Source organism: Orcinus orca, chromosome 9 (genome assembly GCF_937001465.1).
Source record: "Orcinus orca chromosome 9, mOrcOrc1.1, whole genome shotgun sequence".
Taxonomy (NCBI): Eukaryota; Metazoa; Chordata; class Mammalia; order Artiodactyla; family Delphinidae; genus Orcinus; species Orcinus orca.
The window spans coordinates 92,805,866-92,830,893 of record NC_064567.1 but is presented as its reverse complement, the minus strand read 5'-3'; the positions used below and the strand labels follow the sequence as shown (position 1 = coordinate 92,830,893).

Here is a 25,028-nt window from a genome sequence, read left to right as displayed (position 1 = left end):
GTTTACTGATAAATCTCTGGCACCTTACATGTAGTATGGAGAAAGGATGAGAGGAAAAAACTGTAAATATCCTTATTTATTCTTTGACAGGGATCAAGGCAGAAGAGAGCTGGAAAATGTCCTAAAATAAGAAATATATCTATCAATAGAGCTACCCAGCCTGGTCTTATTTATTTTCCTCAATGTAGCTCTTTTTCTTTTTTTTCTTTTTTCTTTTTTAAAGATCTAATCGGCTCTATTAGGCAATTCATGAACTGGGCAGCATCTTATTTAGCAACTAGAAGGGTGTTCCCAGTGGTTGTACAAAGTGGAAGGTTTTTTTTAAAATTGAGGTATAGCTGATTTACAATAAGTTTCAGGTGTACAACAGAGTGATTCACAATTTTTAAAGATTATACTCCATTTACAGTTATTATAAAACATTGACTATATTTCCTGTGCTGTACAATATATCCTTGTAGCTTATTCATTTTATACATAGTACTTTGTACCTTAATTTCCTACCCCTATCCTCCCCTTCCCCCTTTCCTCTCCCCACTGGTAACCACTACTTTGTTTTATATATCTTTGAGTCGGTTTATGTTATGTTATATTCACTAGTTTATTTCATTTCTTAGATTCCACATATAAGTGGTAACATATGGTATTTTTCTTTCTCTGCCTGACTTATTTCACCAAGCATAATGCCCTCCAAGTCCATCCATGTTATTGCAAATGGTAAAATTCCACTCTTTTTTATGACAGAGTAGTATTCCATTGTGTATATACACATCTTCTTTATCCATTCATCTACTGATGGATACTTAGGTTGCTTCCATATCTTAGCAATTGTAAATACCGCTGTTCTGAACACTGGGATGTTCATATTAGTGCTTTTGTTTTCTTCAGATATATACCCAGGAGTGGAATTGCTGGATCATACAGTAGTTCTATTTTTATTTTTTTGAGGACCCTCCATACTGTTTTCCACAGTGGCTGTACCAATTTACCTACCTACCAACAGTGTACAAGGGTTCCTTTTCCTCCACATTCTTGCCAACATTTGCGATTTGTGGTCTTTTTGGTGCCTGCCATTCTGACATGTGTGAGGTGATATCTCCTGGTAGTTTTGATTTGTATTTCTCTGATTATTAGTGATGTTGAGCATCTTTTCATGTGCCTATTGGCCATCTGTATGTTTTCTTTGAGAAAATGTCTATTCAGGTCTTCTGTCCATTTTTTAATTGGGCTGTTCATTTTTTGGATATTGAGTTGTATGAGCTGTTTATATATTTTGGAGATTGATCCCTTGTCGGTTGCATCATTTGCAAATCTTTTCTCCCATTCAGCAGGCCGTCTTTTTGTTTTGTCAAAGGTTTCCTTTGCTGTGCAAAAACTTTTAAGTTTAATTAGGTCCTATTTGCTTATTTTTGCTTTTCTTTCCTTTGCCTTAGGAAACAGATCCAAAAAAATATTGCTACGATTTACCTCAGAGTATTCTGCCTATGTTTTCTTCTAGAAGTTTTATGGTTTCCAGTCTTACATTTAGGTCTTTAATCTATTTTGAGTTTATTTTTGTATATGATGTGAGAAAAGGTCCTAATTTCATTCCTCCATGTGTAGCTTCCAGTTTTTCCAGCATGTATTATTGAAGAGACTGTCTTTTCTCCATTGTATACTCTGGCTTCCTTTGTTTGATTAATTGACCATAACTGTGTGGGCTTATTTCTGGGCTCTCTCTTCTGTTCCGTTGATATATGTGTTTGGTTTTGTGCCAGTATCATACTGTTTTGGTTACTGTAGCTTTGTAATATAATCTGAAGTCAGGAAGAATGATATCTCCAGCTCTGTTTTCTTTCTCAAGATTATTTTGGCTATTTGGGGTCTTTTTTGTTTCCATACAAATCTTTAAATTATTTGTTCTAGTTCTTTGAATAATGCTATTGATATTTTGATAGGGATTTCACTAAATCTGTAGACTGCCTTGGGTAGTATTGTTATTTTCACAATAATAATTCTTCCGATCCATGAATATGGTATATCTTTCCATCTGTGTGGCACTTTTTTCTAAAAATTCTTTCTCAGGATCTCAAAACAAATATAAAAATGAAAGCAGAAAATAGTGATAGACACCAAAAGAGCTTCAACAGGAGCCTGAGACAAACCTAGTATCTCCAATTTTGTCAGAAGTTAGTGACTGAAGTGGAAAAAAAGAGACGGGGAAAAAAGGATTCAGATGCATTCATGTTTGATATTAATGAAGCTGACGATAGTTATATTTCTTGTACTTAAGATGTTGTAATATTATGATGAATTGATAGAAAATATCAAATTTTATATCATATGTGGCAAAAACAAAAAATCCAAAAACCTAACAAAATATATCTTGAAATGAGTAAGATATAAAAGCAGAAAAACTGATACCAGTTTTGCTTAAAAACTGAGTTTATCTTTACTACAAGAGAAATTATCTTTACTATAAGAGTTATTTACTACAAGAATAAATATCTGAACCCAGGTTCAGAAAACTGATTTGGGTTTTTTGTTGTTGTTGTTTGAGTTTGTGTTTGTGTTTGTTTTGTTTTGTTTTTACCCATTCATTAGGTATCCTTCAAGCTCAGTGTGTACACAAATTACCTAGGGATCTTATTACAATGAAGACTGATTCACTAAGTGTGAGATGGGATCTGAGACCCTGCACGTCCATCAAGCTCCCAGGTGAGACCTATGTTGCTGGTCTGTTAGCACACTTAGACTACTCAGACGAATCCTTATGAAAAAATGATCTGTTCCTGTTCTTATGGTTTCATTTTAAAAATGTTTCCCAAGGCTTGGCTGCATCAGAATCACCTGGCAGCTTGGGAAACCATAGATTCTTGTATCTTGACTGTGGTGGTAGTACATATGTGGTAACATTGCGCAGAACTAAAGACATACACATAAGTGCATGTAAAAATAGTGAAATTGGATCTCTGCGTTATTTCTTCCAAGTGCATGTGAATCTACAATTATCTCATAACAACAACAACAACAAAAAAACCAGTAAATCCCCCACAAAACACAGATTGCTAGGCTCTATCCCCAGAGTTTCTGATTCAATAGATCTGGGATGGTGCCTGATAATTCACATTTCTAACAAGTTGCCAGGTGATGCAGCAAGTCTAGAGACTACACTTTGAAAACCACTGATGTCAAATAATGGTTTTCTTCTCTGGCTGCACATTACAATCACCTGGGGAACTTTTTGAAAACTCTCAATGCCCAGTCCCATCATAGAACAATGAAATAATAATTTCTGGGCATGAAACTTGAGTATTAATATTTTAAAAAGGCTTCTTGGATGATTTCAATGTGAAGCTAAGACTGAGAACCACTAATATAAAAATTTAAATCTCCATTTCCTCAATCATAATCCCTGTCATTTCTGAAAGAGGTACAAGTGTAGCAAATTTTTCATAGGTTTAAAAAATAAAGACAGAGGGCTTCCCTGGTGGCGTAGTGGTTGAGAGTCTGCCTGCCAAAGCAGGGGACACGGGTTCGTGTCCCGGTCCAGGAAGATCCCACATGCTGCGGAGCGGCTGGGCCTGTGAGCCATGGCCGCTGAGCCTGCGCATCCGCAGCCTGTGCTCCGCAACGGGAGAGGCCACAACAGTGAGAGGCCCGCGTACCGCAAATAAATAAATAAATAAATAAAGACAGAAAATAAAAGATGAGTTGACAAAGCTGCCATTAAATAGAACTACGTTTTCATCCCAAACTCTAAATGTGATGTCAGCTAGTCATTAAAAACTGCTTACAAATGTTTTGTTAACAAAATTAAGAGGTTTTCTAAAAACAGCATGTGGAACTCTGATCACAGTTACTACCTAACTCAAAAGGGTGTTATGTGAATTAACAAGATAATGCTTATAAAGGCTTGGAGAATCTCAGAAGGATAGTGAAAAAAATACAATCACACTATTATTAGTACATTATGCTGAATCCCAAAATAAAGCTAATAATCCATTCAAGGAAACAGTAACACAATTTGTTTACTTTTTAAAAGGGGGTAAATAAACATATATATTTTCATGTGGAATCATAAAAATTTGACCAAAAGAGATAAATTATTGTCATATTTCAGGATGGAAAATACTTTTTAAGCATAAAAACAATAAAAGAGGTCAAAAAAGAAAAATTATCAAATTTAATATCTATACATAACATTTTGTACATCACAAACCTAAATAGAATTTTAAAACAGACTGAGAAAGAGTAGTTACAACAACTGTAAGATGGACATGATATTGTCAACCTGCAAAAAGCTCATAAGAAGACTCACACCACAACAAAGAACACAGGTAATTCATTACTTATTTAATAAATGAGAAAAACATTCATAATCACTAATAAGGTAACAAATGAAAATAAAACAATAATGAGTATGATTCACCTACCAGATAGGCAAAGATTTTTTTAAACGATGTATAACTTATAAGAAAGAAGTTGACATGAAAAGTATTATCTGTTACTCTTCCTAGATCCCCATTTAAATGGATTTATTTAGTCATTAATTTTTATATATTAGAAATCATTTTAAAAAGAAGAATAAGGACAGTACTGGAATAAAGGACACTGGAAGAGAAATGTTAAGGATTTTCTGCCAAGTATATTCTAAATGAACCAAAATAAATGAAATCACTGGAGATCCACTGAAAACTCACAACTTGAAAACAACACTGATAAAAATATAAGAAGATCTTGTTAAGGAATGAGATGATGATACAACAGGTGGGGAGCAAGGGGCACAGCCTTCATTTGCAACTAAGAATAAGCAATATTTGAAAGCACGGCTTGGGGAGGGAGCCCCAGAATTTGTGCACTGACACCATCAAACAAAAAGAAGAAAAGGAAAAAGAATGAAATTGAAGAGACATAATAAATAAGGAAGACAGACAGAGACCCAAAATAAAGATAATTTGGTATTTCTAAAAATAGATAAAAAGATAATGGAAGTTCACCTTCCTAATTTAAAAAAATTGTAAATTTAAAAGACTCAAACACTGATAAATGAAGACCATCCTAAAAATATTCTGCTACAAATTTTAAGAAAAAGAAATCACCATTTTGATAAAGATGAGATTCTTTAAAAAAAAAGAACCTGAGTTAAATTGAAGTAAGAAAAAGAGGATCAATCATCAAACACACAAAATTAGAGAGACCTGGTGACAGAGGTGATTCATAAAACAAGAGAAAACATATTTAGAGCAATGATCATTAATTAAGCCAAATACCTGAATAGACAAATAACTATTAGAAACTAAAACTTACCCCCAAGAAAAGGCACTGCAACCAGATAGTTTTTTGAAAAGATTTCTTTTATCAACATTCAAAGAAAATATACTTCTTCTGTTACATAAAGAAGTACAACTTCAACACTGCTAAGAGACTAGCTCTTAATGTACTCACTACAAAAAAGAATGATAATTATGTGACATCATAGAGGTGTTAGCTAACACTAACTATGGTGATGATCTCATTGCAATACATAAATTCATCAAATCAACACATCATACCCCTTAAACGTACACATTATATGTAAATTATATCTAAATACATAAATAATTTAAAAAGAAGATAAAAAAGAAATTCAAAACAATAGAAATGGAAAAGTGCCTAATTTGATCCCAAAATCTAGCACTGCCCTCATACTACAACCTAAAACACAATAAAGAAAACCAATGACTCTTAGAAAAACATGTAAAAAATTTAAGCACAATGCTACCAAATTAGATAAGCAGCTTTTAAAAAGAAAAATAAACTGTGATTGAAGACAACTGGTCCCAGAAATATTTGAATAACTCAATATTAAGAAATCTATTATACTAATACATTAATCAGTAAGTGAGAGAGAAAATTCTTGCAAAACAATGTACATGTTTAATGCAATTCCTAATAAAACATTAAAGGGATTTTTTCACTCGAAAAAAATAATTTTACCTATTTTGAAAGAAGTCACCAACAAAAATATCAAAGTAAAAGATAAAAAGGAAAAACAAGGGGTAGATGTTCGCCACAGAATGTTAGAGCACATTATGAGTCACAGAGTAACACAGATTTGAGAGGAGATAAGAGTACAGAGAATAGAGAGGTCAGAAAAAAGTCCAACATATGTAAATTTAATATATGATAAAATTAACACTTTGAACAGTGGACAAAGAATAAATTGTTTAATTAAATATTCTGAAATAATTAGTATATTATTAAGAGAGAAAAAATTGTTAAAATTTACTTCATATTACATACCAAAATAAATTATAGATGAATTTTAAACTCAAAAAATGGGAAAACAAAAGTATGTCTGTAATGGGAAAAAATTAATTACTCTAAAAATATAAATTTTAAAGAAAAGTGATAGATTTGATTACATTTTAAAAAATCAAAATATTCTACATAAATTAAACCACCACAAACAAAATTCACGTGAAAATAACATCAGAAAAATATTACAACTGTATATCAAAAGATTAATACCCTCAACGTATGAAAAGTTTTACAAATCAATAAGAAATTAACTCCACAAATGGTTAACTGAACAAAAAATTCAAATGAATTCACTAGCCAATCGCCAACAGAAAAATCACAGCATAGAGAAAGCAGAGCAGGTAAACCTCTAGGGTTGGGCTAGAGCATGGCACAGTCACAAACAGCAAGTGCTGACAACAGCTAGAAAGAGTGTGACAGGACACTAAGAACTGAAACAGGAAAGATAAGCAGAGGACAAATCCCTTCTATGACATGTTAAGGAGTTTACATTTAAACTCAAGTGATAAAGATGTGCCATTGATGCTTTTCAATGAGATCAGGGACAATAATCAAATACAAAAATCAAATCCATACAAACTTTTAGAAAAACCCATTGGGTAATTTCCATCTTTTATTTTCTAAAAAATCTTTGACAGAGTTATACACATGCCTATTCAACACAGCCTCATTTTTAACACATGGGACATTAAAAATCATGTTTTTGAAGGATCCTTAATATGACAGATGTACCAGATAAAGAAAAACTGAAGATATATTTATATGCATATACATATACATACATATACACATCTCTACAAATCTAGGAATACAAATAAACACACAGATAGATATACACATTATACAGAAACAGATGCACACACACATAAAAAAGAGAAAGACCTGACTGGAAAAAAATGCACACAAATTTTAGTAGTAGTTATATTATCTCTTGAATGGCGGATTTCAACTAATTTTTCTTCTTTAATTTTATTATCTATAAAAAATTAACGTTAAGTTATCAAAAGGGTCTACAACATATAATCAAATATTTATAAAAGTCTAAGTACAGCCTATGAGGTAGATGCTATTTTACATCGCTTTTACAGCTGAGAAGCTGAGGCACAGAGAAGTTACATAACTTTCTCACTGTCATACAACCAGAAAATTGTGGAACCTAAATTCAAACCTAGACAATCTGGCTACATAGTCTGCTTTTAACCACTACCCTATCATTCTTTTCTCTATGTTAGGAATGAAAACAAAAAACAAAACAATGGGTACAACAAAGTTGTTATTTTTTAATTATGAGACAATATGCTTAACTTTATGACAATAAATTAGAGTACTTAGAATACAAGGGCAAAGTTCTAGGAAAAATATAACTCAATAAAACTGACTTAAAAAGAAATAGAAAGTTTGTATAGATCTTTAACCAAAAAATAAGTCTGTAACTTAAAATCCATCCATCCAAAAACCATTAAGCCCATATGGTCTAACAGATTGTTTCCACCAAACTTTTAATACTCAGATAATTCTAACCTTCTAGAGAAAAGAAAAGTAATGGATAGTCCCTATCTCATTTTATGAGACTTACATAATAACATAAAAACCAAAACCAGACAAGAACAATATGAGAGAAGAAAATTCTGAGCCAGCTTACTTATGAAAATTGATGTAAAAATCCTATATGAAACTCTAGAAAAATAAATTGATAAGTGTGGAAAAACAATACATTATTACCAATGGGTTCTCCTGGGAATGCAAAGATGATGTGATATTAGAAAATCTATTTATATAATTCAGTTTCTAGCAATATCAGGCAAAGTTGAAGATACACACACCTATAACCCAGAAATTCTACTCTCAGTTATAGATTTCAGAGAATTTCAGACATATGAACAACAAAAATAATATATAGGAATGCTCATAGCAATGTTATAAAAGTAAAAAAATAGGAAACAATAGGGCTTCCCTGGTGGCGCAGTGGTTGAGAGTCCGCCTGCCGATGCAGGGGACACAGGTTCACGCCCCGGTCCGGGAAGATCCCGCATGCCGCGGAGCGGCTGGGCCCGTGAGCCATGGCCGCTGAGCCTGCGCGTCCGGAGCCTGTGCTCCGCAACGGGAGAGGCCACACAGTGAGAGGACCGCGTACCGCAAAAAAAAAAAAAATGGGAAACAATACATGCATCTTTCAACAGGTGAATGGTTAACAAATCATGTCATACTGAAGGAATGGAATAATGCAAGGCATGAAAAATGCATGTATTATAACTACATGTATTAATACAGATAAAACTCATAAAAATTAGGTTGAAAGAAAAGAAGGCAATTTTCAGAATGCTGTATCAGTACATTATTTATGTAAGTTTTAAAAATATGTGAAACAGTACTAGATAGTCTATAAAGATGTATACCTATGTAATACAAGGATAAAAGTATTCATGATATTGATAACACCAGACTTAGGATGGTGTTCATCCCTCTATGGCAGAGGAAAGGGAATGAGAGGTCACCTGGATGCATTCTTCCATCCATGCTTTGTACACACCCAGTCGTAGAATGCTCAAGCCCTCTCCTCCCCATTCTCCCTTCTTCACCTAGCAAACTCTACTCAGTCTTCAAGGTTAAGATCAAATTTTATTTCCTATTGGAAGCCTTTTCTGACTCCCTGGGTTACTTGCTCTTCTGGGCTCCCACAGTTCTCTGTACAAATCACAATTAAAGCAGTAATCACATAAATTATTTGTATATCAAAATCCTGTCTTCCCTGCTATGGCTCCTTAAATGAATTCTGGAGGATACCACTAAAAGAAATTCAATTAAATTCAGCAAATACCTCGTTAGAGCCAAGTACTATGAGCCTAATCCTTGGCTGGTGCTATGTTGCTAAACACATTATATGGTTCCTGCTTTCAAAAAGATTACCTTTACAAAAGAGGGGGGAAAAAGGACAAAACAATGTATATAGAACTTTTAGAGAACTATGCAATCAAACACTACTGTGTATTATGTAAAGAGGAAAGAGAAATTTTTGAGGGTCATGAAGGAAGTGGAATTCAAGCTGGAACTCCGAGAAAGGAAAAGGCCAATTGAGAAATATAGAGTGATGTTGATTGGGTCTTTGGAGACACTTTACAACCAGGGTCAGCTAACTTTTTCGGTAAAGGGCTCATTGTAAATATTTTCAGCTTTGCAGGGCATACAGTCTCTGCCAAGACTCTTCTGTTATAGGACAATAGCAGACGTAGATAATACATAATCAAAGGAGTGTGACTACGATTTCATAAAACTTTATTTATTAACACTAAAATTTAAGCTTCACATAATTTTCATGAATTACAAAATTTTTTTCTTCATTTGATTTTTCTTAACTATTTCAAAATGTAAAAACTATTCTTGGGTTTCCCTGTGGCCCAGTGGTTAAGAATCTGCCTGCCAATGCAGGGGACATGGGTTACAGCCCTGGTCCGGGAAGATCCCACATGCCGCGGAGCAACTAAACCCATGTGCCACAACTACTTAGCCTGTGCTCTAGAGCCCACAAGCCACAACTACTGAAGCCCATGCGCCTAGAGCCCGTGCTCCGCAACAAGAGAAGCAACCGCAGTGAGAAGCCCGTGCACCGCATGGAAGAGTAGCCCCCGCTCGCCACAACTAGAGAAAGCCCGCGTGCAGCAATGAAGACCCAACGCAGCCAAAAATAAATAAATAAAATCAATAAATTTATTTTTTTTAAAAAAACCATGCTTAGCTCACATGCCACATAAAATCAGGCACAGGATGGATTTGGCCCATGGGCCATGGTTTGCCAACCCCTGCTCTAAAGGACTAGCAGCTGCAATACAGAAAATAAAATAAATCAGCCTGAGGGTGGGATCAGTATTAAAAACTGGTAATGGATGCTAAACTAGGGAAGGTGAAGATAGGCCTGCATAGTAAGGGCCTTACAAATATCAAGGTAAAATAAACATACTAATAAATAATGCCAACAGAAATATCAATGAGGCTAAGTTCTATGAAGTCATGTGGGTAGAAATACATCCCACCTTATATTCCTCATCTTCATCCATAAAATAAGAGGTTCTGAATGAGTGATCTCTCAAGTCCCCTTTCTTCTCTGTTACTCTGTTGCCTACAAATCACAAGAAAGGTAGCTTTCAACTAAGTATAACGTCCTTAGTGACAATTAGAGCTGTTCAGAAATTAAATTGTCTCCCCTGTAAGAAGCTAGTTCCTTGTAGCTGAGTTGGAGAGAAGACAGATCAACATCTTCCTATACCAAGTTAGAGCCTGAATGATTTGGTCCAACCAGGAGATTCTACTTCCATCATGTCCCCCCGATACTACCTTCAGGGCTTGCCACGGACCACCGTACTACGCAATTTCACATATATTCAATTTGGTCCTCATAAAAATCCTTTAAAGATTGAGTCAGGATTTGAAACTAGGTCTTTCTCATACAATCAAAATCAAAAGAATGCAGAGACACAATGGTTTTGCTTCAAGTGCACCTTTGGTTTCACAACCTTCCAACATTTGCTGGCCTATTCAGAAGGATGCAACTATTGATACAAGGACTCCAAATTCCTTTCCTGGTCCCTAAAGGAAAGCAGGTTTCTAAATACTTCAGAGCCCACAGTTTTATAAGTTTAGTTTGGTTTCTTTTTGCCTAAATTGGTAGCACTGCTTACATTACTGAGCCTCCCTGCCACTTTCTTGTCCACTTATATGATCTTTCAAAAGCTTATTCCTATTGAGGTATAATTTCACTAGCCAAAGGAGCTTAGTCCTGCATCCTCGGGTATTTCATTGTGTACATACTCTTCTAGATGATCTATAAATATGTATAATAACGAAGTCCAGCCGAAATCCCTGGAGGCACCTCACTGTTTACATGTCTCCATCAACAGCAGGCTCATACACCCCACGTTTTGTTTCCTCTGTTGATACCTATGTGTGACAAAATCTTCCTCCTAATACCATGGTAACACAATTTGGAATAGCTTTGTTGTGAAACTTTGTAACGGACTCCTTGAAAGTCTAAACAAATTACATTTGTTGTTTTTTCCCTGGTGCTTATTCCTCTTCAAACAATCCAGCATGTCATGGAAAACAGACTACTTTCCTCCATTCATTACACCAAGTAGTCAATGATCCTACCACTTTTGAAGTCCATCAGTATGAATGAGATTCACCGATAGATTGCAGGGTGTCCTCATTAGAAAGGAAGCAAGAGTGGAATTCACTCATACTGAAGAGTGAGTACAAGACTTATTTTACATTTTGGTCCATTTATTCCCTTGAGTTTCCTTAGCCCTTTATAATGGATGCCATAAAGTTTCAGCAATTTACTTATTTCCAGCATGTCGATCAGGTAGAACATCCTGTTCCCTGACCACTATTTGATCTAATACTATATCTCTCACCTCTTTGCTTCAAAAGACATGATGACAGAGGAAATTTTTATGTTTCAACAAAGACCAAAGCAAAGAGTTCATTGAGCCCCTAGATCTCCTTTCTTCCCCATGAGCACGTCTTTTGCACCCTTATCATCAAGCAGTCCCATGGAGTTTCCAAGTGACCTTCTGCCTTTCATGTATAAAAAAGCTTTTATTTCTGGATTGCAGTCTTTTCTGTGCTGTTTCTTGAATTCCTTTACAGTCTGACTGGCTTCTTATTTACACCTGACCTGTCACACTTTGAGGCATTCCCTGTTCTCACTTGAATAATCTTTTGCCTACTTTTTCCCCTTATATTTGCTTCTTTTACTTTATGAGATGGATGCAAAAGTTTTTATAGGAGCTCCTAATCTTTGGTATGTGACATATTTTCCTGCCCTACCACTAATGTGTTTAAAGCATTTCCAGGTTTCCTATAAGTTACAGACTTCTTAAAATATTACTTTCAATTTTAACTTAAAGCACACATTGATTTGATCATAGTTCCATTTTCTAAAACGGAGTAATAATGTAACGGAATTTTTTTTTTCTTTCACTCCCCTTCAGAAGGTTGAATGTAATTGAGTTGTGAGCATTATTACAATAGTCACAGATAATTTCTTACACCAATCCCTGTCTAATCTTAGGCCCAAGGCCAGTATAATTCCTTTCCCTCCTTAATTCTAAAACTTCTTCCCCTATGAAGCAGACATTTGTGTGAGATCTTTCAGTCTCAGGGTACGATTTCCTTCGTAATTACTATTTGGTCTAAATTTCTGGTGTTATCAATAGAATTTTGATATCCTGACCCTAATTCAGTTGGTCTTTGGCAGGAATCCGGGGATGGGTCCCAAGAGGTCTGAGAAGCTCCTGAAATCATGTGCAAAATCATGCATGTATATGGGTATGTGTACTTTTCTGAGCAAGGATTCCATAGTGCCCATCAGCTTCTCAAAGTAACTCTGAGCAAAAAGAAAGAAAGAAAAAAATGTTTAAAAGCCACTGGTCCTTAATATCTCTAAATATATTCTTATTACTGAGCATGAATTTCTCATCCTCAGTGAATTTCTTTGTCCAGCATTATTTTGTACATTTTCTGTTTTTATTATACTTATTCTGTTTTCATCATTTCTATATATAAAATGTCATAATCCCATCAGCTCATCCATCCCTAAGAGTCCTACAGATTTCCTAACTCTGCAGTACCAGTTTTCACTAGTTTCTAAATTTTCTCCTTCTACCAAGCCTGTGAAAACCAAATGGAATTGTGATCCTTACTTGCCACCAATCATTCTATCCACTCTGTTTTATACTGGAGTTTACATGCATTTAAACACTTGGGGCTTTGCTTTTCTACAAAACTGTCAATTTCCTGTTTACATGGATGGAGAGTTTCGCCATCCCAACCTTCCCCCAGTACACCACAGAACCCCCTTCTCCTCTCCCTCCTCCTTCCAGCCACCACCACCACCCTAGCGAGTCTCTGTCAGATTGGGTCTCATGCTTCCTCTGCACTTATCAACTTTCTCCCAATTTTTAGGTTAAACTGTAAACTGCCACTTAACAGATTCACTATACACAGAGCTCATTTTCTGGCCCCCCATATTAACACAACACCTCAATGCACCATTATATTTGCTGAACAAACCTCAGATTCTTTTGCAATCTACACAGTAACATCATTATAAGTTTTGTTCCCTATCCCCCAGCTTCTTCGAACTGGGACTGACCTTACTGATTTGACTCCTTGAAATGGAAACAAGAATGATATGGTAGGAAGAAAATAATAATCCATACCCCTCTTAAGGTTTTTTTTGAGAAAGTATTTTAAACAATTATCAAAAATATATATTAAAGTTAACTTTGTTAAAACAAACAAAAAAAACCTAACGCAGACTCCAAAGGTCTAGCAAGAAAAATAAGAGTATATTTTTAAGATACAGAGTGCTTCTAATTCTTTAGTATTTTATATCCTCTTCTGTTTGAGGCAGCACACTAATACTACTGCGGTTACATTGAAATCTCCACTGTTCTTCATCAACAGGATATTATCAAATCAAACCATAGGGCAGGTTATGTTGGAACTGCCAAAACTCCTACAAGGGTGTTTTCAGGATGAAAGATCTCTTCAGACTGCCTCACAGTAGCTTTCTGACACTGTTGCTAAACCAGGTAATGTTCCAGTGACCCCCCCAAGATATGAGTTACAGCTATTCGAAGTCTAGAGGTCCTCTCTGAACCAGAAAGGTCATTCCAAAACAGTAAAGGTAATAAAGAGCGGGCAATCCGGAATTTGCATTGCAAAAATCCAATTGAGATCTCACAGTTTGCGTCTTCGAGTTTGTTTCTCTTGAGAAATAATGGTTAAATTAGTGAACAGGACCATGGTTCAGCCTGTGATATGGCTGTACTGACCATACTCACAGTGCTAACTGTGCTCAGTTCTGATGAACTTGACCACCATTTTATGACAGAGGGGAATTTTCACTGAGGATTCCAGTGTGGGTTGTAAGAACTTCTCTCCTTGTTGCAGTGCTGGGATCAACGTCCTCCCTACCACTCTGCATGGTACTGATCTGCTCCCCATCCACTCATCTCACACACACACACACACACACACACACACACACACACACACACACAAGTATTTGCCAGGCAGAGGGAAAGGACAGCTCCTTGACTTGGATCTGTCCTCTGGTGGAGAAAAAGTGTAGGAACAAGGGCTCCTGCCACAGGAGAAGGACTGTGTTTTAACAACCGAGAGATGGGGACAAAAACTATAGGATTGGGGTCTGTGGGATGGGTACAATATGGGGATAAAAAAAAAAATGGGGATAACAGCTACCATCTGCTGAACATACACCATGTGCCTGACTCTAGGCCACGTACTTTATATGCACTGTCTCACTAAATCATCACCACTGCCCATGAGGCAGGTAGGATTGTCCCTATTTTACAAATGAAGACACTGAGGCTCGGTGAAATGAAGCAATTTGCCCAAGGTCTGTCTGACTCCAAAGCCCATGCTTTTAAACAATACATCTAAAGTACGCTGCTAGATCTGGTAGCATCTGCAGTCTTAGCAGCAACAGTTAAAAAGGAAATCCAACAGTGATGGGGATGGTGGTGTAAAATCCTATCAACTTGCAGAAGTAGAAATTTAGACCGTGGCTAGGAATGGGAAATGAGCATTTCAAGCTTGTTTTCCATAATTTAGATACTACTTTTAAAAAATGAAATTGATTCTCCATAAAATGCTTGAAAATTAATTCTGCTCCTGGTCATTAGAAATCACCTCATAATAAATGATCTTGCAAAAAGGACTCTAAACAGTCAAAGTAAATACTATGGCCACCTTAATTATTTGGAACAAAGGAAAGTTATATTTAAGCTAAAACCGTGTTGTTTTCACATCAATAAGGATATTTACTAGACTGAAATCAAATTAAACATTTTTTACTCATTTAGTGATATTATAAATTATAAATGCCCCTGCCACACAGCAAGAAGAGGAAATACACACAAAAAACAGTCACAAAACACATCCAAGTGCACACACACACACACACACACACACCTGCTACTTTACTACTTGTTTGCTACCCTTGTTAACTGAAACAGATGAAAAACCACATCAGACTCAGAGGGAGGAGAATTTTGCAAGAGATTGATTTATTTCAAGAACTAACTTTTCTCAAGCTGGGCATCTGGCAAAAAATTGGATAGTCTAAAGCATAGTCCTTAACCTTTTCACCTCTCATTCCTAATATTCAGACCTAACCAGTGGTTAACAGGACTTGTGCTAGGGGCCTCATATATCTCTGAAAGTCCATCATCTCCCTCTGGACCTTACTTTATCTGTAAATGTCCCTTATATCCATCTTCATGGCTGAAACCAACGCCCTTCAAGGTTACACTTGGGACATTTCTTTCTAAGCAGAAGTGGCCTTTTTTGTAAAACCGCCCCTGAGACACCCCAAGAATTCAAAAAGGGCTGCCCTTCCTCCAACAATCACACAGAGGTTGATGCTAATTTCAGGATACAGCCTTGCTTCCTTTCTGCTCTCAGTCATTTCTACAGAGATCAAACCTGTACGTTTATTCTGCGCCACTGTGCTGAGCAGGCCAGGATGCTGTTCTCTTTGAGTCAGTCAGTCAGAGCGACTGCAGCATAGTCTGTGCTAAGGTTATATAATGACAGAACTAACCCAAGCAACAGGAGGCTTGAAGGACGGAAAAATGGAAGGTACAAGCGCTAATTCCACAAAATGAAAATCATTCCCAGGCATCTCTCTCCAGGACTGTGAACCAGAAACGGTAGTTTCACCTTAAATAATCAACGTGTATATCAGTAGCTCTAAGGATGGGGAGGAAATCACCTAATAACGTGTTCATATTCACGGATTCTTCCAAGTCCTCACTAAAAAAAAAAAAAAAAGCCTTTCCATTACCAGGTTACAAGAGTGACATCTAGTGGACCCATAATGCAATGACCAAAGGGATTTCACACGCATACTTGAGAGCAGGGCTTCTCAAAATCTAATGTGAAAACACATCACTTGGGGATCTTGTTAAAATGCAGATTCTGGTTCAGTAGAATAAACAAGACTCTCATTTCCAGCAAGCTTCCAGGTAATGCCGATGCCACTGCTCCATGGCGCGGCAAAGACCTAGAGCATTTCACACCAGCTTTTACCCTCAGGAAAGAAGAGAGGAAAGGGACACTTGAGAATCATTTCCAGGTTAAAATTAGGTCAAATGAATTATTAACATGATTTTTCAAAGAAACAAAAAACACGTTCCTATTTCACTAGCCCCACTCAGTATACACACTTAGCATCTCCTGTCTAAGCAGAGTCCTTGCACCAGTACCCCTTTCCCTAAATGCCAGAAACAAAACTAGGATGGAAAAGAGCATACTTCACAGCCATATTTATACATGTGGACATGATGTGCTCAAGTCTCCAACATAGGTTCACTTCAGAACTTAACATCGTATAGTTTTTCTTCCACTGTATGATTTTATTTGCCCAATATTGAATTATATTATAACAGTAATTTGTACCATATCAGAACTCAGTTCTTTTTCCCCCAGGTAGCCTGCACCTGAACAGGGAGCCATCAGGGTATTGTATCAGCGCTAAGCACTCCTCCTCAGAATTTCAACAACACTTGCCCTGGACACCCCTAAGAACAGAACAGGATGTGTGACTACATCCAAGTCCAACTGTTTCCAGAATCCAGTCCCACGTGATTTACCTGAGCCAAAGAGCCTTGAGCTCCAGGCAGAGTCACCAGGCCAGACTCTCAGCTGGGAGGTAATGTGTGTGCTCCCCCACAGAGGAGCTCTGCCAGGCATCACACCAACTCCTGCCAAGGCCTCCAGCTCAGCTGGATTAGACCCTTTAATAAAGGTTCTAGGTCACAGTTCTAGGAACCACCAACATCAAGGAAAACGAGTCTCTCTTTTCCCAAACACACCACAAACATGTACAAAACCTACTGGCTAGTCCTGTAGAATCCTTCAGTACAAGTTGGTTGACCTAGGACAAATAATCATTTTTAACCAGTGGACCCTGTATTTCAAACAAACAAACAAACAAAAAGTGGAGCTGTTCTGGTTGAAATGGGGTTGGAACACTTGGAGATCTGCCTTTTTGGCCTCTCCCCCCACCCCATACCCCTGAATGTCCACTTCTTCCCACCTCGACCTCCAAACTCAGAGATACCATTTGAAAACCAGAAACTAGGAGTCTCACAATAGCTAAGACCATCCGGAGCTCCTAGACTGCTCAAAGACAGTATTGTTCTCATTCATTACATAGATGGAGCTAGAGATAGCTGTTTCACTATGACTTGACTTAATTATGATTCTAATACAATTTTAGCATAGGCAATCAAAGGATTTCTTCAGAAGATGTACAACCTGATTTCCTGAATGAAATTAAGTTATAATTAAGGATCTCAGTAATGAGTAAACAACAGAATTGTTTATACCTCTTCAATTGCTCTTGGCAGTCCTAAAGGGGAAATTATGTAGAGGAAAATGTCACATAATTCTTCCTCAAAAGTGGGATGAAGATAGAAAACGAAACTAAACATATCAGTTTAAGTAAGTAGCATCACATCATCTGCCTATATAGTATAGTTCCCCTGCCTGGGTTAGAATCCCAGCTACACACTTATATGTGACCTTGGGCAAGTTATTTAACCTCTCTGTGCCTCATCTGAAAGTGAGGATAATAGCTTTGCCTATTTCACAGGGTTGCTGTGAGGATGGAATTAATATATATAAAGTACTTAATAACTGACACATAGCAATCATTCAATAAATGTTATCGCTGTGATTATAATGGTTATTATTAATACAATGTTATTAAGTCAATAATATTAATATTCTTACCTAGCTGATTATTCAAAATGGCATTTTATTCTTTGGGGTAATTTTAGCCAAATTTGATAGGCATAAACAACATACAATCCTATCAATTATCCATATATAACGAGAAGAATATTGAGAATCCCAGAGAAGCTGATAAGATCCTAAAGGAGTTTCAGATTTATTCCTTGAGATACATTGTCTTTCCTTGTGCCTCTTTCTATTTTACCTCTTAGTGAAATGCATTAAAAAGACCATATTTGTCAACTGAAGGCAATACTGATTTAAAAATCACAATGGTTTTTGCAGTCATACATGTTTATTCTTTGTGCAATATGCTCTCCTTAAACATCATGTTGCCTAATTTATTTTAAATTTAGGGATTTTATTTGAAATCAAAGAAAGCTGAAGCTTTTCTAGGGAGAAGCAGAGAGGGTGGCAGCTATCATGCCAGTAGCTAGCATGTCTGCTCTAATTTTATGTGCCTGTTGGACTGCCCCATTACCTATATTCTTAGGACTGAGACAAAATCCTAGCCAATTGGTTTCAAAGTAACCAGGATCTTCAAGTAAATGATTTTGTTTTGTTTTAACAAGAATTCCAATTTCATAAGGATTAAGACAAATATAAGCTCTAAAGCAAATAATCAAAAGCTACCTGGACAAAACCTTTAGAACAAAAGGGGCGGGGGAAATTCAGACAATTCATGCCTTAAATTTAAAACAAAAACAAAAACAAAAACCTTTGAATATTCTAGCTTGTCAGTGCTAAGTAATCCAAAAGTTTGCAGAAACCTCTGAGACAGAATCTAATGTATTTGCTGTCACCTGCACTTTTGTTCCCAATAAAAAATCTTCAGGTATTTTTTTTACTGGTTAGAGATTATCAAAATTCATTGCAATCTTAAGGTTATAAGAACAGATGTTCAGAATATTCTGTAGTTCTCTCACTTTTAAAAAGTGAAAGAGAAATCTCCACAATTTTTGGCTCTCAAAAGGGTAGGTATGTATCTTTAATAGAAATAGGTTCCCATCTTGTGGACTCCTCAGAGAATACTTCTGAAAATCATTTTTGCCATGTTTCATTTAGTTAAGTATGAATTTATGCTAAATCTCAATTTACTAATAAACACATCAGTAAACTAGAAGCCTTATTCCCTTTGACAATTGAGTGGTGGTGCTATATATGATTCTCCTCAAACTGTATTTCTTTCAATAATGCTACATTTGAGCAATGGCTCAATACTACAATTTCTAAAAAATATCTGAGAACAGTTGGTTTTTTTTTTAAATAGAAAAGTAGCACAGTACATTGCCTTTCGTTTTTGGTTTTTTTTTTTAAAGAAAGAAATTAAAGTGGAAATTCCATTAAGAAAGAAAATCAGCTATGTCTCTTTATTTATTCTGCCCCTAAGCTGCCATGGATAGTTTTCATAGGGACTATTTCATAGTTTCCTAGAAACTGTTTCACAAAGTTATAATTATTACTTCAACTACAGAAATAATAACAGGAGCCACCTTCCACCACGTGCTTACTAGAGTCAGGTACTACACAAAACACTTAGCACGCACTATCTCATTTAACTCCATCAATGAATGTGGAAACAACTATCATCATCACCTTTTTGCATAGGAAGCAGCTAACACTAGGGATATTAAAAGACTTGTCCAAGATTTCGCAGCCATGAAGTGGCAAAGCCAAGTTATGAGCCCAGGCCTGTCTGACGCCAAAGCTCAAACCCTCTCAGCTGTGCTTGCTATATGGGCTCTGAGTTCAGTGAAATCAAGGGCCTAGTTTTTCCTCATTTGGAAGCCTTCCGGAACTAAAACAGTGCCTACTCCATAGGGGGCTCAAGAACTGTTGCTTATTTATCAGGAGTCATTTGAAAGCATGAATGAAAACATGGTAGAGGGAAACCTACAGTTGCCGCATAGCTCAGAATTCAAATATAGTTCCATAGCCAGGTCACTTATTAGGTTTGCGACCCTCTAAAATCATAATAAATAGGTCGTTTGTCAAAGAGATGATGGAAACAGATCAGAAGAATTCTATCTGCCAAAGAAACTAAAAGACAGGTAGCTACAATGTGTCAAGCACCAAAAGAACCACTAGTTCGGATACAGTGAGAAAGGAAACAAATTTTGAAAACTTAAAACCATGGTTACAATCCAGGCCCTTTGGCTTTCTAGCTATAGCCATAGGAGAGTTGGTTCACCTCTCTAGACGTCCCTTTCATCCATATAAAATGAGAAAGAAAAATATACATATATGTAGATATATATCCCAGTTACATGATATGTGTTCAATGGAAGCCAGCATGTTTATCATTACTCTTATTATCAATGCATCAATAAAATATATGCAATGTAATCATATGCTTGTTTAAACTGTACTTGCAAACTTCAGCAAATGAATGCTTTACTGCTACTATGGTACAAAGAAAAAGTCACACAAGAAACAGATGTATATCATTCACATTTTGGCTTTTTAAAACATCCTTAACATGGGTTAAAAGAAAAAGATTCCCAAGGTTACCTAATCTGCTATGATTTAACAGCATTTTGATGTTTTTCTAAGGAATGATAGCAAAGTGCTGTATCTCTTCAAACTTGGAATTTACTGCCTGTCTCAGTCTCTGCTTAGGCCAAATTAAATATACAGTATAAGGTCCCTACCAGAAATAACATAGCACAGTTTCCTGCTCTATTCCTTGGTTGAATGAGCCCAAACTGAAGAAAGGGAGACATGGTTTTATTCAATCATCTGAATAATTGTTTTCTTCACTCTCTTGAATTGGAAGCTCTTGGTGGGGTAGGGGAAAGTTTGAAAGAAATCACCATGTGAATTATCAGGCCATTTAAAGGAACAATTCTCTTTGAAGGCCCTACATTTGAAAGGCTCAAGAAAAAGCTTAAGAAGAGTATTCTTATTAATGAACTGACCAGAAAGTCAGCATCCCCTGATAGTCCCCGGCACTCAAACTCCTGAGGCTTCAGAGTGCTGTAAAGTCTCTTTACCTGTGAGGTACAAATGGCACTGCAGAATAGAGGTTGCAGTGTTTCCTTCCAGCAGACACCACCCAAAACTTTCAAGAGTTTTGTCCTATAAATAACAGCACGAAGAAATGGGATGGTAAATGGAATAAGACATGCCCCAGAGTTGGGGGGTTAGGGTATGGGGGGGCGATGTCCAAGGCTGGGTTTTTTTAAAGTGAAGGACGTGATCATATATTTAACCAATGACAGATAATACAGGTGATGGAAGAGATCGAGTGCAGGAGCAATGCCTTTAAATCGGCAAACTGTGGAAAGGGACAGTTCATTCACTGTGATAGGAGGAAATGAAGTTTGAGAGTTATGGTAGAAAAAAAAATGCAGCAGTTCTCTTCTGGTTGCATCAATTTTTAGTGTCATATGAGACAAAGTCTTTGCCTAAGGATGAGGAGAGAGGAGGAAGACTTGAAGAGAGAGAAGATGTGAAATAATCATATGAGAGAGAGAGGATAAATATGTAGATAAATGTGGCAAGATTGCTGAGTAAGGCTGGGGAGAGGCAGCCATGAACATAACATGGTGGTTATGTTTTTCCCCAGCCATATTCACTGCTTCAGTCAGGCACAGAATAGATGGACTATTAAATCCAATCAGCACTGGGATTTGCCAGTGGAATATAAACGACATGGTGCAGTCATCAATAATAAGAAAGTCTAGGTCTACAGTCTTATCATTGTGATGGGCAGCATCAACATCACCTGGAATCAGAATCGGCATCTTAACGGGGTTTCCAAATGATTCATGTGCATGTTTAAGAGAAATAAGTGTGGGGAAGCCAACTGAAATAGGAAAAGATTAAGAGCGATAGGAGGCTATGAGCAGCCAGGCTGTTGCTTTGGTCCTCGATGTGTATCATGTTAGTCATATATCTAAAGAGGGGTGGCCACACTGATAACTGCACATATACATAATAAACAAAGTATATTCTTTTTGAAGACCAGCTGCTTTCTCTGCACTCTCCTCTCCTGTCCCTAAAACACTCCTGTCTTTACAAATATAATTGTTTGAAGGGTTGAGAAACATTGAACTAATACCAATGCATGAAAAATATTAACATGAGCATTATGTAATGATCAATCCCTTGGGCTAGGTACTTCTCAGGGGCAAAACCCACTGATAATGGGAACAAAAGGAGCAATGAAGTCAAAAATTCCTTTTAAAAATCTGAATTCTCAGAAAAGCCTCCACTAAGATGTTCAAGCAGCAAAATGCTTATCTCAATTCTGTATACTTTGTTTAATTTACTCATTTTCAAAAAGGTGGCAGCCAAAGAGCAGGGAGGAAAGGGCGCAAGTGGATAATCAACCCGAGAAGTTAAGAACTGCATGTATACAGGGACTTCCCTGGCAGTCCAGTGGTTAAGACTCCGTGCTTCCACTGCAGGGGGCACAGGTTCGATCCCGGTTGGGGAACTAAGATCCCACATGCTGCACAGAGCGGCCAAAAAAAAAAATTGCATAATTTTATAACACACAAATCAAGGAGCACTACTTTTCAAAAATTTTCATTTCATGCATTTGAGGTCCTTGATCCCCAGAATCCTTCAGAGTTCAATAAAATTGAGAAGGGAGTGGGATGGACTGGGAATTTGCGGTTCGTAGATGCAAACTATTACATTTAGAATGGATAAACAAGGTCCTACTGTATAGCACGGGGAACTATATCCAACCTCCTGGGATAAACCATAATGGAAAAGAATATGAAAAAGAATGTCTATATGTGTAAAACTGAGTCACTTTGCTGTACAGCAGAGACTGGCACAACATTGTAAATCAACTCTACTTCAATTAAAATATAAAAATAAAATGAAATTTTAAAAAATTGAAGAGAGTGAGGTGGCCACCGTAACTAATTCCTGAGACCATCAGAGTCTTCCATCATAGGCTTTCAGCCCAAAACTCAGACAACTCAAATGAGATGCAACGCTTTAATTATTGTAGAAAACTGAATTATAACTGCCCTGTAATTCACCCATAAAAATATTTCCCAAATCTATTTTAAAAAATTGAAAACAGACCAGGGTCTACAAACATATCTAGGCTCCATCTTGGTATACTAGCTTCATTCAAGCTAAATTTGCATTTGTTCCTTAATCACAGTGCTGAACCCGTTCTCCATCAAGAGGAAACAAATTAATTCTGGGCTTTTGAGGAAAGTCCCTAGTAGATCTTCTTTTATTTCTTACAGATTATAAAGCTGCAATCAACTAGATCAAATAAGCACAGTGTCCATTTTACGTAACTGGGGCAATTCAAGAAGGAAAAGTACATTTCTGTCTTCAATGAAAAGAAACACACACACATACACACACAGAAGTCTCCCATATCTTCTACCTATAATAAAAATAGCCGATGATTCTAAATTTCTTTTCACCTCACAGTGAAATAATTGAGAGCACACCCAAGATGCCAGAGCTCTCAGTGTAAACACCCAGGAGGGATACTGAGGTCTACACAAAACATTTTTAAAGACATTCTGTTTTTTAAAATAAGCAAAAAATAGACTATAAACGTTATACTTGAACATAGCGAATACCTCACTATGTGACATGATTTGGATCTATACTGTAAAGCCTTCCGACTCACAGATACTTTCTCCATACACATCAAAAACTGAAGCCTGAACTTTCAACATTTGATATGAATTCCCATGGTTTCCAACATTGTCCTCTGTTGAAAAGGTTGAAGAGGAGTTTTTGTTTTTATTTTTGAAAAGTCATAGTTTCTTCACATATTCATTCACACTAGCCAAAGTCAAGAATTTCTGAGGACAAGTTTAGACACTTAATAAAGAACAGCAGTTCCTGAACCATCTGCTTTGCTCAAGAACTGAAGATCTGTCACACGCAAATTTTCATTTTTCTCCAACCCTGTGAGAATATTATTGTCAGCTGGGGTAGGTAACATTTGGTTTTTAATTGACATGGCGAACAAACCAGGCTTTATAAAATGGGTACAATCAGTGTGTCTTTTGGGTGAAAAAAATAAAAGCAAACCATTATCTGAGTCTAAAAGTCACTCACTTTCAGCAAGTTCTTTTGATCCATTCAAGTGTCCTGTTACTAATCTTCTGATGAAGAAATGTGCAAAACACAGAATTTGAAGTGAATAACAGAACCTTGTTATAGTCAAACAAAGATATATGACAGAAAACCCTGCAAGTCTTTTTTTAAAAAGGAATCATCTCTCAAACTCATATCATACAGAACTGCAGATTCCAATAGACTGATCCTATATTGCTGTATTCTTACCTGGTAAGGAACAATACTTCCATGAGCAGTGCCCCAGCGCCGCGCTTCCTCTTGGCCAATAAGATAATTCACGGCGACGTGAGTCAAACATGCCACCTACCAGAAGAAGAAAAAAAAAAAGCTAATTTATCTATACTCATAAACAGAAGGTTATAATAGGAATATTCTCGTTTGATTTCACTTCATGTCATTGCAGAAGAAAAAAGGAAAGAGAAAAAATTGTCTTGCTTGGTTAGAAAATATGCAGGCGACCACACTTTCATCATACAAAGAAGAGAAGAGCAGTATTACATTATTGCGCGAGACTAAGTACTGAGTAACGGTCAATTGAGAAATAAAAACACGGAAACACTCAGCTCCTGAAAAGATCACCTGAAGGCAGAGGTTAACCCAAGGGATGGAACCCTGGTCCAGCCTTTAGCATCGAAGCCATGGCAGAGTACATCAGCAACTAGTACTTTCCCTTCCCCTTTTACTTTCCATCAAGATGACACAAAAAGAGACTGCATCATCACTGAGCAGGTGGACTAGTCAGGAGCCACATTCCTCTAAACTTCTCATAACACGAAAAAATAGTAATAATAAACCTCTATTTTGTTTAAGTCAGTTTAATCAAGTTTTCTGTTCCTTGTTGCCCAAAGCAT

General features: G+C 36.7%; 1 protein-coding gene across 5 annotated transcripts in view; it reads right to left on the bottom strand.

Annotated features, from left to right (window-relative positions):
• Nucleotides 1-25,028, bottom strand: part of SUGCT (succinyl-CoA:glutarate-CoA transferase) — a 683,662-nt gene that overhangs the window by 525,948 nt on the left and 132,686 nt on the right. For all 5 annotated transcript variants that reach the window (XR_007479090.1, XM_049714567.1, XM_004263495.4 and 2 more), the window contains exon 9: nt 24,385-24,480. Coding sequence is in view for 4 of the 5 variants with exons in the window: in XM_049714567.1 (XP_049570524.1) it covers nt 24,385-24,480 (96 nt within the window). In the remaining variant the exon portion in view is untranslated. The remainder of the gene's footprint in view (nt 1-24,384; nt 24,481-25,028) is intronic.